The following is a 16166-nucleotide window of genomic DNA, read 5'->3' as shown; positions in this document are numbered from 1 at the left end:
GACCCTAGTACTTGGGGCATGTGGGATACGTTCCTATGCCACGTCTGTGTGTTCCCATGTGGGGCTTATGTCCTGGTATGAGGATCTCCGGCCATCTTATTCATAAGAAGAGGCTTTGTGAATCTATGATGGACACAGTGATGGGAAGGTGGCTGATGTGCAGCTGGTGGCAGGTGTGGTGGCAGGAGTGACAAAGCTGTTACTCCCACACTCACTCTGGCCCTCTGATATCTTTGTCACAGGCTCTTCTTCAGACGACATTACCCCCTCAACACTGTCACCTTCTGTGACCTGGATCCACAAGAAAGGAAGTAAGTGTCTCATAGGCAGGCACCTTTGCTCTGTCCCCTGCAGTGTGTGTGTGTGTTGTGTGCCTGTGTGTTCAGCCACAGCTTTGGTGTATCCTGGACAGTGAGAGCAATTACGTTAGCAACTGCTCGAGTCTCCTCCTCCCCACAGACTTCATTGCTCACATCTACACACTGCGATGTCCCCTCTCCACATGGGGGGTGGGTTGCAGCGTCTTCTCCACTTGGATTACCCTCTGTGACCTTGGGGGTTGTGTCTCCTTGAATGGGGGCTCCTCAGCCTCCACCTGGCAGGGCTCCTGAGAGGGGCATTGACTTACTGTGGGCATTTTTTCTCCACAGGTGGATGAAGACAGAGGGAGGTGCCCCTGCTAAGTAAGTGTACCTTTCCCCAAACCCGGCTGGTTGGCCATTACACTCTGCAGGGACGTCAGGGACAGGGCTGGGCTCTAGGCCAGGGGTCCGATAAGGGCCTGTATGCCAAGATCTCTGAGATTAAGAGAGAGAGAGAGGATAGCCTGCATCTTCATGCAAACAAAGACATGTCTAGGCATGGAATCGGACCGACTTCTGGAGAGAAAAAGTACTTAAAACAGATGGGTGTATCTTGGGTAGATAGAAATGGGTTTAGAGGTTCCGGGAGGGGACAGGATGACTTTTAGACTTCAGGTTCCTGAGGACAGGGTGGGTGGGGTCTGTCAGTTGTTGAGTGAAAAAAGAGAGAGCAGAAGTGCCAGAGTGGGCCAAAGTGAGAGCACCTTGCTTGGAATAGAGAGAACCAGCTAGGGATCTAATCCAGAGGGTCTGTGTGGAAAGGAAGATGGCTCTGGCTTCTGAGACCTTCACAGAATCAAAAGGAACCTCACATTCCTGTGCCTTCCTATGTCACTGAGGCTCTTCATGCTGCTGCCACACAGGTAGACAGGCCACAACTTCCAGTAGGTCAGATGGCAGTACTCAGTGCAAGCACAATTGGCTGGGTGTCTGTCCTGGCAGAGACAGGCAATGGCCTACTTGCTTCTCCTCTGGGAACTCAGAGATGCCCCTCACCCTGCGGGGTTCACCATATCATTCTGCTGTCAGCCAGCCAGGAGAGGGAGGCGCCCTGACCATCTCCTGGTTATGATCACAGAGCTTCACAGGTCCTGCAACAGTCAGGAGAATGAAGCTGTTTGAAGTACATACAGGATGTGTGCGTGCGTGCGTGTGTGTGTGTGTGTGTGTGTGTTTCCTCATCCTGTGCATGTGCATGCCATGCTAATATACATTTGCCGTGTGTCTCTGTGCAGGGGTGTGAATAGAGTGTTTGTTGGTGTGCGCTTGCTCAGACACACACAGGCAGGCAGAAGCTAGCCTGGCTAATTTTAGCTGTGGGTGCCATGCATACCCAGCTGAGGGGTTTCCGTTGGCATTTCCAGCTGTCCTGATTTCCCCATCTCTCTCTAATTAGCAACACGACGGCCGGGAGGGGCCCTGAACTCACATTCTGTTCTCTGCTCTCATATTTTTAACTCTGTTTTGCAGAGAGAGAGATTGCTGGGTCACTCCCATTGGTGTTGGAGGGGGCAGGGGACAGGTGTGGGGTTCTTTATCCCTCCTATTTTCAGGGCTTCCCAGTGTCCAGAGCCAGGAGGGGTGTGTGTGTGTGTGTGTGTGTGTGTGTGTGTGTGTGTGTGTAGAGACAGAGAGAGACAGAGAGATAGAGAGAGATAGAGACAGAGAGATATAGAGACAGAGAGAGGAGATGGAGTGGGGTGTGGGGAGGGAGATGTAGAGTTGGGGAGGTGAGGACCTGCTCGTTCTTCCTCTCTCTGGCCACCTAGGAAGCATGTCCTGAGGAACCCTCAGGTTGGGGTAGAGCTGAGAAAGAACCCAAAGAAGCTCTTGGACTCTTCCTGCCACCTGTACAGTCTCCTTGTAGCCTTTTTAACAAGTCTTGTTACTCAAACCCATCTTCCACCCCTGCTCCCCAGGGGAATGTCACCTGTCCTGAAACAAAGCAAGGCATTGTCCCCAGGACTTTGGCTTTAAAGAGCTAGCCCCAGTTCTAGATGTTTGGAGAGGTGCGGGGAGGGAGGGGCTGGAGAAGACAGGCTGGCTTGAGGCCCCTAGAGCCTGGGTCCTCACACAGACATCCTCTCCCACCCCTGTAGGCTCTTCGGCTTCGTGGCCCGGAAGCAGGGCAGCACCACAGACAACGCTTGCCACCTCTTCGCAGAGCTTGACCCCAACCAGCCTGCGTCTGCCATTGTCAACTTCGTCTCCAAGGTCATGCTGAGTGCTGGCCAAAAGAGATGAACGAATCCTGGAGCCCTTGCCCAAGGCTGGGGCACTGGGGACGGGGTGTGTGGGGAGGGATCTGCGAATCCTGACCACCTTGAATCCAGAACGAGGGCTTTGGGTCGACCGTGGAGAAGGAGAGAAGAAAGTGCAATGCTGGGAGAGGGAAGTGAATTGTGGAGGGAGGGAGGGGAACAGGAGGAAGAGGAAGGAAGGAAGAAGAGAGGAACTCGAAATCCCCTGTACAGATGGAAGCCACACCTCCCAAAGCCTCTCCAGCTAGCTGGGGCCCCTCCCCCTCACCTCCCAAAGCCTCTCCAGCTAGCTGGGGCCCCTCCCCCTCCGAGAGAATTGAGCTCCCACAGGCACACAGCCCTTGGGGGGACCCTATTTCATGGAGCAACAAAAAAGCTCGTTCTCCCTAACGCTCCTGCTTTGAGAAGAAGTCGAACTGAGGCTTCTTCTCTGGAGGTAAGGTTGCTGGTGGCCAGCTTATGACATCAAGCAGTGACACTTTTTCACATTTTGCTCACCCGAGGCACCCCTGGTCTGTGCTTGCTCTGACTCCTTGTTGCAGGGTCCAAATGTACTCCCACACGCTGATCGATACCTGCCTGTGTCCACTCAACTCAGATTACAAACAGCTCTGCTTTGTCTGTGTCCCCTGTGATACACATATACACACTGCCCAAAGAAGGCTAGGGATATAGGGTGGCAGGACCCCCCCCCCCCCCCCCCCCGGTCAGATGACAAGCTGTCTCCTGCAGGAGTCTAGCTTATGGGTACAGAGTTCTCTCCGCACCTGCCCTCTAGTGGCTCTGGGGGCCTCCAGCCTGTCCTCCGCAGAGACTCTGGTACAGAGGGCATGGCCGCTAGCAGCATTCGAGCTGTTCTGTCTCCTGGAGACTGAAGTTGGCTTGGAGGAAGAGGTGATGGCCACAGTCTGGGGAAGAATACCCGTTAGGAAGGGTGGCATCTTTTTTTGCGATGTGGGGCTCACGGTGAATTGGGCAGGCGCACTGTGCTGTGGGCTCATGAGTTGGGCATGCGCACTGACAATGCCCAGGACTGCCTTACTCCCTTCCCTCAGCCCAATTCTGGGCCAGCACTATCCTTGCACTTGCTCATCTTCTTGAAGCGTACTGGGGGATAGGGGCCGTGCCTTTCTGACCTATCCTGTCCTAAAGAGTCCTCATGTTCGCTTATCCCAGGAGCCTGCTTCCCGAAGTCCTGCCTAGGGCACCTGGGGGAGCCCCTCCCCTCTGTTTTCCCCTCTGTAAGTGTTTTGGAGTCTGATATTGCAGACACTCTCTGTCTGGGCTGCTCAGGGTGACATCAGAGCACCTCTGGGAATGCTGCTGGAGAACTACATGGTCCTCCCACAGTACCAAAGCTTCCCTGTTTCCCCTTCTGCCTCGGTCTCCCCAGCAGAACCATGCTGTCTGTGGGACAGGGGACAGAAGGTATGAATTTAGGCCAAAGGTCCTATGGTCCATTTGCGGGGTTGCGAAGGCTCCTGCCACTGCTCGGGCCTCCATTTAAGCGCATGGGGGTCCTCAGGGGTGGCATTGTACTGATATATAAATATATATAATATATACATGAGACATACTGATAGAATCTGTAAGCTAATAAAAAATATAAGAAAAAGGTTAAAAAAAGAATAGGTAAATTGACAAGAAATATTTATTGTTTTCCCATATTGCTTTATTGTCCCTGGCCACAAACTGTTCCTACCTGTTTTCTAACAGTAAGTAGTGCCTGACCTGCAGGGGGTCTTTATATTCCAAACAACCCAGGGCTAGCCTTGGCCTTGGCCCTGGCCTTGGCTGCCCTAGGCTACATCTGTGGGATGGCATGCTCCAGTTCTGGCAAACGGCAGCACAGTTGCCAACATCCCGTATGCGTGGACAGCTAGCCACTTCCAACCCCTCAGGCCTGAGCCAGGGTGTATTTGGAGATCAGGGTGTGTGTGGCCATGGTGTGGCGTCTCTTGGATTGTTTTCCTCCTCCAGGGAGCTTTGACTGTGTGGACATTGTTTAAGGAGCTAAAGAAGGCCGGTGAGGATCAGGAGCCCTCACTTCCCAAAGAATAAATGGGCTGAGTGATCAAGGCTCTTCCAAGTGTCCTTCCCTCTGAGATACTCAAGGCAAATGTCTGGATTTCCCATTTCCTCATCCCCCTAACGAATTGTACTTCTCCCCACGATAGAAGGAGCTGCTTCTCATCCCTTTCTTTGTAAATGAAAGACTCCCATGTAGTCTGGGGAGTCTCCTCCTAGCTGGAATGTTGTTCACTTGAGCCTTGGAGAAGCATCAGAGCCTCTGCATCCTGCCCTGGACCAGACTCAAGTCTAGGATCAGCCTTCATGGATGGTCTCACCTTCCCATGCTGTGCTCAGGCCCAAGCCACGTGTGAGTCGAGTGAATGACCAAGGCAGATGCTAGCAAGCGGGCGCCTCCTTCTCAGCCTGCCTCTAGGAAGAATGGACACCAGAGTTTGGCTTTTCTGGAAGAATGGTGGAGGGGACCTCACTTCTCACAGTGGGAACCACACTGTTGTCTGTCCCCTTCCTAAGTGTGATTCTCACAGATGGGCTCCTGCACACTCACATACGTGCGCATGCACACACACACACACATACACACAGAGAGACCACATGCACACAGAGCACTCCGTATGCAACTCTGTATTCTTGCCAAAGACTTCCTTTAAACGAGAGCACTTTTACCCACTGCTCTTTTGTGAATGATCTGTTTTGTTGTTGTTTATTGTTGAATCTCTATATCAACAGGGAGAGTGTTGTCCATTCTTAGACAGGAATGAAAGAGGGGGAGGGGTGACAGGAGAACATGGCGGCCAGTGATGCCCTTAACAAGACCCCTTAGGAACAGCCCAGGTACAAACAGCCTCCGGCCACTCGGAAGATCTGAGGTTGGAGGTGAGATGGCAGAGAAGGGCACTGATGGAGCCAGGATTGGTGCCTAGGGAAGTCCCCGATGGCTCTGGGGGTGGGGACAGGTGTGAAGAGCTGGGTTGGAACAGGGTGGACATGAAGACTGGGAAAATTAACAGTTGCATACTGAAGTTGTTACTGTGGACCCCTGGTTACCTTGCCCTGCCATGTTTTAGGAAAGAATCCAAATTTTAGTTTTGAAAGGGGGCATTTGAGTCTTCTCACCTTACCGATTCCTAGCAGCTTAGATAGCCTCAGGCATGAGTGCCAGGATTCCTGATAGGCCCTGGCTTTGGAGAGTCCCTAGGGATAGCCCCTCTGGGGGTGTAGGGAGGACACTGTGGCTGTGCATCCCTCTAATGAGGGGCTTTCAGGAGAGAGAACCCTCCTGCTGCAGGGAAGTGCAGGAGAGACAAGTGAGTGGGCCGCATCCTCCTGCCTCTGGGTTTTCTTCATCCTACCTCCCGGGACATCTGACCCCCTTTTCCCAGCTTCAGATCTCGGGGAGATCCATCTAAGGGAATCAGCCCTCTCCTGCCTCCATGGCTTGGGTCCCTGAAGAGCTTGGAACCCAAAGCTAGGGCCCACCCCTGCACTTAGGCCTTGGACGAAGATCTTGAGACTGGTGTTTCTGTGGTCACTGGTGGACAGGATGTATGTGCGTGCGCGTGTGTGTAAGTGTGGGTGTGTGTGCGTGCTCTGCTCATCTCTAGGGAACTTCGAGGTGGGAAGTGGGAGGTGGGAGGTGGAGGGACCCAGTAGTGAGAAGAACTAGGAGGTGAGGCCTAATGGGCCGCAGATTGGTCATGTTTTGGTGCTGATGACAGAGGGGCCAGTCCCAGGGGAGGAGGCTTGGCGGGCCACTTTCTTGTCTCCTGTCTCATCAAACTTGGAGCGTCTCAGTCATTTTCCATGCCTGGGCCCCTCACAGCAGCAAGGCCACAGAAGTTCGACACACCCAGTGTGTGTCAGTGTTCACAGTCCAGCCCTCCCTGAGGACCCACATTTGGCTCGTATGTGTGTGAGCACGTTGGGGTGCGCATGAGGTATCTCCCCAGTCTCTTCCCTTCTGTCACCCGAATCAAATGTAAGACGTCCCTCACATCCTGATCATCCCAACTCTGCCTCCCAGGCCCTCTGCTGGGAAACCCATATCCGGAGTCCATGCCCTGCCCCTGCCCCCGGCTGTGTATTTATAGATGGAAATATACTTTATATTTTGTATCATTGTGCCTATAGCCTCTGCCACCTTGTATAAACCCTGATGTATGCTAAGTGTTCTGGACATGAATGTATGTACACTGATGCTGTCCCCTCTGTACAGCTGCTTACTCTCACCATCCATGTATGGCTTTATAAAGGATAAAGTTAAACACAAACCCAGGCTGTGAACTAGCTTTGTTGGGGCTCTGCTGGGGGAGGGGGGTCTTCATTGGGTAAGAGATTTCTGTCCTGAATACCAGATATGAGGGTCTTTAGTGATACTTCTGGGAGCCCAAGCAGTAGCCCCCACCTTCTCAGTGTAAGTTACTCATCTGGACGCCTAGCTGGAAAAGAAGTTCAAAGAAAGAAAGAAGGGCTGGACTGACCTCGGAGAGCAGACGAATGGTCCCTTAACAACGTTGTGAAATAGTTCTGCTCTCAAGGTTCCCAGACCACATGCTGGTCCTTTCCTACAAGGGACACAGCCGGAGAGGCAGAGCCTGTCATGTGGGGACAGAGTGTGCCTGGATTCCTGCTGCCTGCCAGGTATCATGCCCGACATCCTGAGGGGACACATCAGGAAACCAGGGCCCTGAAAGCCACTCATCCTCTCAGAGTGATAGCAAATGCACGGGAGAGCATTTTCTCAAGCAGGTGTACCTGTCCTCTTGTCCATCCCACAGATGAAAAGACTGAGGCACTTGCCCAGAATCAGGACACTAGAAAGAGTGTCAGAGTCAGGCTATGAACCTCCTCTAGGCCCTTCCTAGCTCAAGTCTCTTAGTGCTTTCAGGGAAAGGCTGGCTCTGGGGAGCAATGGTCGTAACTGGGGTCATACAGGTGTGAAAGGTAATGAGACTGGCTTCCCAGGGACATCACTCAGAAGCACAGGTGGTGGCCTTGAGTTCCTATACTCTGAGATTGGCTTGGGGTGCAGGAGCTCGGAGTTGGGGTACAGAGGATGGTCAGAGGCCAGTTCTGGAAGCTGCAGCAAAGCCACCAAGGAGAGGACAGAGGGCAAGGGTAAGGGTCTGGATCTGAAAGTAGAGGGAAGGTATATCCACAGACACCACCCCTGTCATCCCATGCTCAGTTCTCAGTTTAGCTGAGACGCCCTGACGCTTAGGCCCCACCCTAGGGCTCTGTGTGGCAGATCTGGTCTCAAGTGGTCAGTGGACAATGGGTCCTCTCTCCGACTGGACTCTTTTCACCCTGTTCTAAGAGTAGAATGGGTAACAGCATGGGGAAGAGAAGAGGATCTGTTTGCCATGGGAGAATAACAGTTTAAATAGAAAACTAGAAACTGAGGCCAGAAGTGGCAGCATGATGCTGTCAACTGAGAGCTTGATGTCCCAGCTTTAGGTCATCAGCAGACTTTGGGGTGCCTAAGCAGGCTTTGGGGTGCCTCTCTGAGAGGTTGTGGGTGGTAACAGCCCTGTGCTTTCAGCAGACAGGCTTTGGGGTATCAGCAGAGAGTTTTTCTGCTAACATTATTGCTTGAAAGCTCTCAGAGGGCTTTGGGATGCCAGGCGGGAGCAGATCCATGCTTTTTATGGCTTTGTTCTGCATGGGTCTGCCACCCAAGAGGCAGCAGGACTGGCAGATCTTGAGGCTGGGGGCACAGGTCTCTGCAGCAGGGCTTGGAGGCAGGAAGCAGCAGCAGGGATGAATGAATTCCTTTCTGTAGCCAAAGAGGCTCCCTGCCTGCAGCCCCCGGTCAAGTCCATCAAGCTGCCCTGAAGGAGTCCCTCGAGGTAGGAAGGGCAGGATGAGAACCTGGCCAGAGACTGGAGAAGGTCTGCACCGACTGCTTCAAGTCAGGGAGCAAGCGTGGGAATTAGGATTGTTCCATTGCTTCTCTGGTGATTGGCCACGCAGAGACCAGGAGTCCTGTGAAGACCTCAGCTCTCCAAGGTGCTGGTGGTGGTGGTGTGTGTGTGTGTGTGTGTGTGCATGTGTGTGCACGTGTGTGCACATGTGCATATGTGCATGTGTATGTGTTCGCGTGCACGTGTGTGTTTCTGTGTGTGTGCATATGTGTGTGTGCATGTGTGTGTGTGCGTGTGTATGTGTGTTTGTGCGTGTGTGTAGCAGCAGGCATCCCTCCTATACTGCTGAGCCCTGTCATCCCGTGCTCCCACCTCTTATCCCTTTAGTAGACATGCTAAGGTTTTTGACACATTGACAGGCATGGGAGGGAGCCTCTTCTGTATCCTTTGGGCGAAGCTCCATGAGAGAAAACAGAGGAGTTGGTACCTGCTCTTGGTCCCCACCCTTGAGCCCTGAGTCCACTCATGCATACCCCTCCTACAGGATCTGTGGAGTTGATAGTCATGGCCATTGAAACCAAACTCTGCCTTCTTACTGCATTTGTTTGTTTATTTATCTACTTATTTGTGTAATTTATACATTGTGAGTTAAGGTCAACCTTGAACTTGCTATGTAGCTAAGTCTGACCATGAACTTACAATTTCTTGCCTGCATCTTCCAAGTTCTGAGATTATAGGTGGACTTATTTCCATCTTTTCTAGTCTTCAAAAGAGTATTTTAGTACAACTCCGTTTCTAGCAGTTCAGAGCACAGCATGGCCCATTCCTAACAACATTGATGCGGTAAGGAACCAAATATGTTGTGTGTGCATGTGTGTACATATCCCATAGATAATGCACACCCAGACAGAATATCGCATATGTACACATATGCAAATGCACACAAACAGACATCATTTGCATTCATAAAGATGCAAATACATGACCATACAGGCACAAAACATGCATACATATGCAGGAAACAGATCCATACACACAGACACTCATAGACACACAGCACACACAGAGATGCACACATCAGAGGGGCATACAGGTGATGCAGCCCCTCGTGTGTGTCCATGTGGGTGTGTCCCTTCCCTTCAAGTGTCCTAGAGTCCAGCCATCTAGGACTCTGAGAAGGTTTCAGAGTTCCTTTCACTGAGCGATGCTGGAATGGACCGGTAAGCAGGATGTTGCTATGAAAGTTGAGCTTGGAGGTCGGGCTGTGGTGCTACAGATGAGATGACATGCTGGTTAGCCACGGGTCTGTCCAATTGACAGAATTAGAGTCATCTAAGGAGGGGGAACATAAGGTGAAGAACTTCTGAGAGAGAGAGAGAGAGAGAGAGAGCGCCGGCTCAGACCACAGTGGGTGGTGCTGGTGCCACCTGTGAACAATTTGTCCTGGTTTATATAAGGAACGGTCCAGTAAGCAGCACTCCTCCATGGCCTCTGTTTTAGTTCCTGCCTTGGGTTCCTGCCCTGATTTCCCTCCACGATAGACTATAAACTAAGCTGAGATAAACCCCTTCCTTTCCAAGTTGCTATTGGTCTTGGTGTTTTATCAGGGCAGCAGAGAGCAAACTGAGACAGCAGAAGTTCTGAGGAAGAGGGCAGAGCTGCGAACTGGCAGGGACGGAAGGAGTGTGTCAAACAGCCTCTGGTGTGAGGGAATCAGCCTGCTCTAAATGCCACACATGCTCTATGTGGGTTGAGACCATTGGGGAACACGTTTTCATGGTCCTAGGAACCCCCAACCATAACTTTATTCTAATTGCTACTTTATGACTGTAATTTTGCTCCTGAGCCTGGTCTCAGTTCCTAAGACCACTGGAGATATGTGTTTTCCAACCCACAGGCCGAGAACTGCCGCTCTATGGGATCTTCAAGCAGCTGTGAGGACCTGCTTGGAAAGAAAAGGGGTCCATGGAGGGAGGGGGGCTCTAGCAACCTCGCCCTGGGCCAGAGTGAAGGAGGCTCTGGAAGTGCTGTGCCTGTGTGGCTTCAGGCATAGCTGTGCGAGCTGTCACATCTAGTGTATGCAGATTGGCTGTTAACAGAGCCTCGATCAAAGCCTGTATCCCGCCAGCCCTAACAAGGTGGGTTCCACCGCCTGTCCAGAGTAGGCCAATGAAAAAAGACAAACTAAGAGTAAAAGCAATGGCCTCATTGGCAATTGAAAGAAAAAAAGAGGTGTGGGGACCTCAAGTCCAACTTCAGAGTTATGACCTGGGGCTTAGGTTGAAACAGGCATACGTGGACGAGGTGTCCCACGCATGCCCTGCCTCAGCTCTAGTCTTCAGGCAGCCGGACAGGTTGTCCGAACTCTATGAAAGTGAAGTCACTTTGCATGAGACAAGTTCTACCTCTGGCTGCCTCCAGACTCCAGGCCAGTCTGAGACTCTTATAGAGAAATTCCAAGATCTTGGGGGTCCATTGTCCCAGTAGTTTGGTAGCTGGAGGGAGGGGCACCCCAGTCTCTACTTAGGGTAACATCGTTCCTGCCTGGGCCTGAGACATCCTCCTCCGCCATGCAGTGTGACTTTTCTGGAAGGACACTGGCCTAAGAGCAGACATACTAGATTTGGTTCTAGCTTTGCTGGGCTCTCACGAGTGTGTCTACCTTTCCTGAGCCTCAGTTTCCTCATCTGCAGGACAGATATGTGCTGTCAGCCCGTGGGCTAAGACCACACACCATACGTGTGACCTGCCGCCTGCTATGCCCCTGTAGACCCCAAGAAACACATGGTACTGGGTCTGGCTGGGCCTCTGCTTCCTCCAGCCCCCTCCACCAGCTTTGTAGCCTTCGGGGAGATAGCAGCGAAGAGGCTGCAGACAGCTTACCAAGGAGTGATACCGATCTGAGTGGTTCTCGGACTCCGGACCACAGGTTACAGGGGTGTGGCGAAGCCGCCTCTGTGGCTCCAGTTTTTACGGGATCTGGAAGATTATCTCTTGGTCAACAGGACAGGATGTCCCGGCTCTGGGCCCTCCCTCAGCTTCTGTTCCTCCCCCTCCTAGCTTCCCAGGCCCTGCCCTCCCTGTATCCTGCACTTTCAATAATGAACCTGGTGGCAGGGGCAGCGTCCTGCTCAGCTGACCTGGCTAGCTGGGGTCATATGGAGCAGGGTCTGTGTGGGAGTCCTCAAGCAGGGCAAGGGCAGGGATCCTTGAGGGGGGTGAGAAACTTCCATGGAGGGGTGGGGGTGGGGGTGGGGGGATAGAGGAAGCCTGGGGCTGTGGAGATTCACAGAAGACTTCAGAACCATTTTGGGGGGTAAGTCGTCTTACTCTCCCAATTCAGTAGGTGTTTAGTGAAGCACCTACTGTGTGTAGGCACTGAGTTTGTCATCAAGCAGCATTCGAGGCTTGTTCCCGCTGTGGAACACTTTCCACACAATACAACATCGTCATCGACAAAGTGCGTCCTTGAGAACTGTGCGATCAAATATAACAACGAATACAACAACGAAATCGGAGACGGCAGAAACCTGACAGTGGCAGACTGGGCACACCTGGATGACACACAGACACGGCAATGCCATAGGCACCAGGGAGTTTGCAAGTGGGTCGGGCAGGTTTGGGGAGAGCAGAGGTGGCCCCAAGGGCATAGCTTGTCCCACAGTGGGAGTCCAGTTGTCTGGGTGAGGAGGGGGAGAGGGTTGTTCTAGACGGAGGGAGCTGTGAGTGCCAGGGGCAGAAAGGGCTGGAAGCATCCGGCCCTACGTACCTCCGTAGGTAGCAGCCTTTATACTGGAACTCGACATTAATTTGAAGTCAGGGCAGGATAGTGGTTAAAAGCACAGGTTGTGGGGTTTCCAGCTTGGCCTCCATTCCTACTAGGTGCCAGGCCTTTCTTCGTGCTTCCGTTTTCATATTTAAATGTAGGATATAGTACTTGTAAAGGGTGGCTATTGTAATTCAATGTTTTTCCTTCTAAAACCGTAACTGGGGCCTAGGGAGATGGCTCAGTGGGAAAGAGCATTTGCTCAGCAAGCTTGAGGACCTGAGTTCAAATCCCCAGGCCCCACACTAAAAGCTTGTGTTGCACTGTGTAACCCCAGCACTGAGAGGACCCTGGGAGCTTGCTAATCGGCCAGCCTAGCCAAAACAGTGTCCAAGCAAGATACTGTGTATTAAAGGAATAATGGGAGAGCCATAGCAGGAGAAGTCTAACACACTCCTCTAGCTTCTGCATGTGCTCAAGGGGGAAACACACTGGGACACACATGTTCATTCATCATACACACCTACCTTGCACACAATAATAATAATTTAAAATAAAAAAGGTAATTATCATCTATCATCGGTATTTCTTTTTTTGGCCTCCTTTTCTTTCTCCTCATTAAACTCTTAAGTCCCTGAGGGCTTAAGCATTAGGGCAGTGCCTGGCAGATGGGATGCCCTCTCCTGGTGTACAGGCAGTGGATGTCTGCCTCGATCTGCATGGCCTAAGTGTGGAAACCTAACTGAGGCAGTGAGGGAATGAGGAGAAGACAGACACACAGACACGTGTACAGAAGAGCTGGGGCCAAGTGAGCTGCGCTAGCTATGAGGGACTATCACGAAGCTACTCTAACAACCAGAAACGTTAGCACATTTATTTATTTTTTTTTTTCCGGAGCTGGGGACCGAACCCAGGGCCTTGCGCTTCCTAGGTAAGCGCTCTACCACTGAGCTAAATCCCCAGCCCAGCTAAATCCCCAGCCCTAGCACATTTATTATGTACCACAGGGGGACAAGTTAGCTAGGCTTGGTAGGAGGTATTTTCGGGTAAGCAATCTCAGATGTAAAGGTTAGGGAGGAGGAAGCTGCACTTTTTTTTTTTTTGCACACACACACACACACACACACACACACACACACACTCAGAGGTTTATTGTTTGTAAATACTTCTACTGGGACTGAAGAGAGCTTTGCCATTATGACCCTGACTAGAGGAAGGCTTCACCAATTTCCCATGGGGTTGAGGCACTGATCCTTGACATGCCTGTGCCCATGTCAAAAAGTCACGTTCATTCAGGATTTTATCTACTCTTTACAAGTTCCCTTAGGGCTTCTCTGACTCCCCACAAAGGCCTTCAAGGTTAATGTGGGCAGGGGAGTTGCATGGATGGGAGAGCAGGAGGCTTAGTCTCCGTGTGAGGAGTGAGCATTTACAGTACATAGAGGATGTGTTTGAAGGTCCTGAGTCAAGATGAAGGTAAGACCATCTTGCTATTGGCTGGGACGACTGGGCTGTCTACTCCAGCCTCTTTTGAACCCCAAGACTATATTAGATGTTGCAGAGGGCGATATATTAAATGTTATCTTGTTCATTACACAAAGGGACTTCAGGAAGCTGTGTATAGCTAAGGAGAGGGAAGCTAAGGAGAAGGAAGTCACTGGCCTAAGACTCCACCATTGGAACATGCTAAGAAATGGAACATAGTAGCTGCTAGCCAGGAGAGTAAAACTAAGAGCCCAAAGTTCCAGGCCAGCTGCGCTACAGAAAGCTAATAGCCACATTGACCACAGGCTGATAACCACATTGGTATCTTGGCTATAGGAGGTGAACCGATATTCTACTGATGCGGGGCTAATGGGATATTACAGTGATGTCATTTTAATGGTTTTGGATTTGCACCCGTGTATGTGTGTGTATATGTGTGTGTATGTGTGAGTGTTACTAGTAGAGGGTCTTGAGCATGATAATCAAGCCCTCTACTACTGACTATATCTCCTTTTAAAACTTTATTTTTGAAAGTCAGGGTGTGGGGAAGTAGAACCCAGGAAAATGGATGCACACACACCGATCACCCTGTAGGGGGCAGCAACAGTGCTGAGGTTGAAAGTGGAAAGAGAGACTTTGGGGCGTGGGACACTGGAATTAGGAATGAGAAGGGTCCAGGCTAGAGGGGAAACTGAGACATTACCAGACAGTATTGGGAGTGTGGCCTCCTTTCACAATGGTTGTCTCATTTGTGGAAGAACCCAAATTGGAGGCTTCAGAGACCATGGCCATGGCCATGCCCAGGCTCTGGGACACCCTGCCACTCCCTCTGTGTGAAGTACCAACTGGTTCAAGAACACACATGAGACTCTAGTTAGATCCCTAGGAGAAAAACCCTGGGCTGGTGGCAGGGCCAGCCGACCATTGCCACAGACACCACCAAACCCCAGGAGCAGGAGGCGGTTACCATGGACCTCAAATACGGGGGGGGGGGGGGCGGCACGGGGGGGGGGTGTGGAGGGGTGGGGAGGTGGGCGGGCGATGCCAGGGAAGCTCCGGTGTTGATGGGTGGTTTAAAAGCTGCAGAGTGGCCTCACTCACAGGCCCAACCTGAACAGAGAGATGATGGACACCTCAGGGGTGACATTTGGGGATTAGAAACAGGAAGACCAGGTGTACCTACCTGTTCCAAAGCTGTGGCTGTTTTTCCCCCGGGAAGTTCAGGTTCTTGCTGGGCTATTGTTTGTGGAAAAGAAACTGAGAGACAAAAAGACATGGGGCAAGCCATTAATGGTGGTTCATGCCTATAATACTAGCACACCGAAGGCTGAGGCAGGGGGATTGCTGTGAGTTAGAGGCCAGCTTGGAGGGGTACATGATGAGATCTTGCCCCAAAACACCAATAAAGAAAGGAAGGAAAGAAGGAAGGAAGGAAGGAAAGAAGGGAGAGAGGGAAGGCAAGGTTGGGCATTTGTGGGCTATGATGGCCTCTCATATCCAGGCATTGTAGAGGGTGGGTAAAAGCCAGAAGCAGGAACGTGGTATGTAAGAAGGAAGGTACAAAGGATCCTGTGAAGGAGACAGAGGCCTCAGGGAGGAGGAGGGCAACTCAGAGTACCTCAGAAGGTTAGAGTGGGTGGGGGAGAGGAAGCTGAGGAGTTCTTCTTTAGAAGGCAATGTCCAGCCCTACCTTTGGTGTAGTGGAACGCTTTCTAGGGGAAAGGTCTTTGGCATCTGACCACAGCAGCCATCTTTGTCCTTCTTTGGAGACAGACTGACAGTGAAGTGGAGGAGTGGTGGCTGAGGAGGCCATGTGTGTAACTTAGAGAAGCCTCTTATGCTCATAGAATCCTGGGACCAACTGAGGCAGGCTTGAGGCAGAGTCCAGTAGCCCAGCAGGCTCTCCAGGCTGCAGCCTGGCTGCTTATCAGAGTGTTTCTGAACAGCGTGTGTGTGTCCCTTTGCTTCCAGTTGACCACCTGGGCACAGGTTTCCCTGAGTATCCGTGGGAAGGAGGGCACAGATCTACCCTGGGTGGCTGTAGGAGCCACTACTCCGGAATAGATCTTTCCTTTTGCGGTGGCATCAGCAGGTGCCAGGAAGGACAGTGCCAGTCCTCCCGAGGCTAGGAACAGCAAAGCTCTGTTGCCACAGAGATAAGGGAAGTGAAGAGCAGGTACAGCCTTGTAACAGTGAGCAGTAGTGAGGACGGTTTAATTCCAGGGGGCCTCGGGCTCTGTGTGCTTGTGGTGATACTGCCAGCTGACTGCCCTTCCTCTTCTCCAGTTCCTCCTTGCGTCTCCTAACCCAGAATCCTAGACTGGATCTGGGAGGCGTTGGCTGGGCCAGGTAAAGGGAGCCAGCTAAGAAGACCCTAGAGATGGGGGGCTGGTTTTTA

General features: G+C 51.8%; 1 protein-coding gene across 50 annotated transcripts in view; it reads left to right on the top strand.

The window, feature by feature from the left end:
- Nucleotides 1-6924, top strand: part of Tns1 (tensin 1) — a 210925-nt gene extending 204001 nt beyond the window's left edge. For all 50 annotated transcript variants that reach the window (NM_001191810.3, XM_087565347.1, XM_087565345.1 and 47 more), the window contains 3 exon segments: nt 243-311; nt 651-683; nt 2462-6924. In NM_001191810.3, coding sequence (NP_001178739.1) covers nt 243-311; nt 651-683; nt 2462-2606 — 247 coding nt within the window. In that variant the 3' untranslated portion in view covers nt 2607-6924.
- Nucleotides 6925-16166: the final 9242 nt, after the last annotated feature.

The sequence above is a fragment of the Rattus norvegicus genome, chromosome 9 (genome assembly GCF_021556685.1).
Source record: "Rattus norvegicus strain SHRSP/BbbUtx chromosome 9, alternate assembly SHRSP_T2T, whole genome shotgun sequence".
Lineage (NCBI taxonomy): Eukaryota > Metazoa > Chordata > Mammalia > Rodentia > Muridae > Rattus > Rattus norvegicus.
Note: the sequence above shows the minus strand (reverse complement) of the source record. Positions and strands in the feature narration are given on the sequence as shown.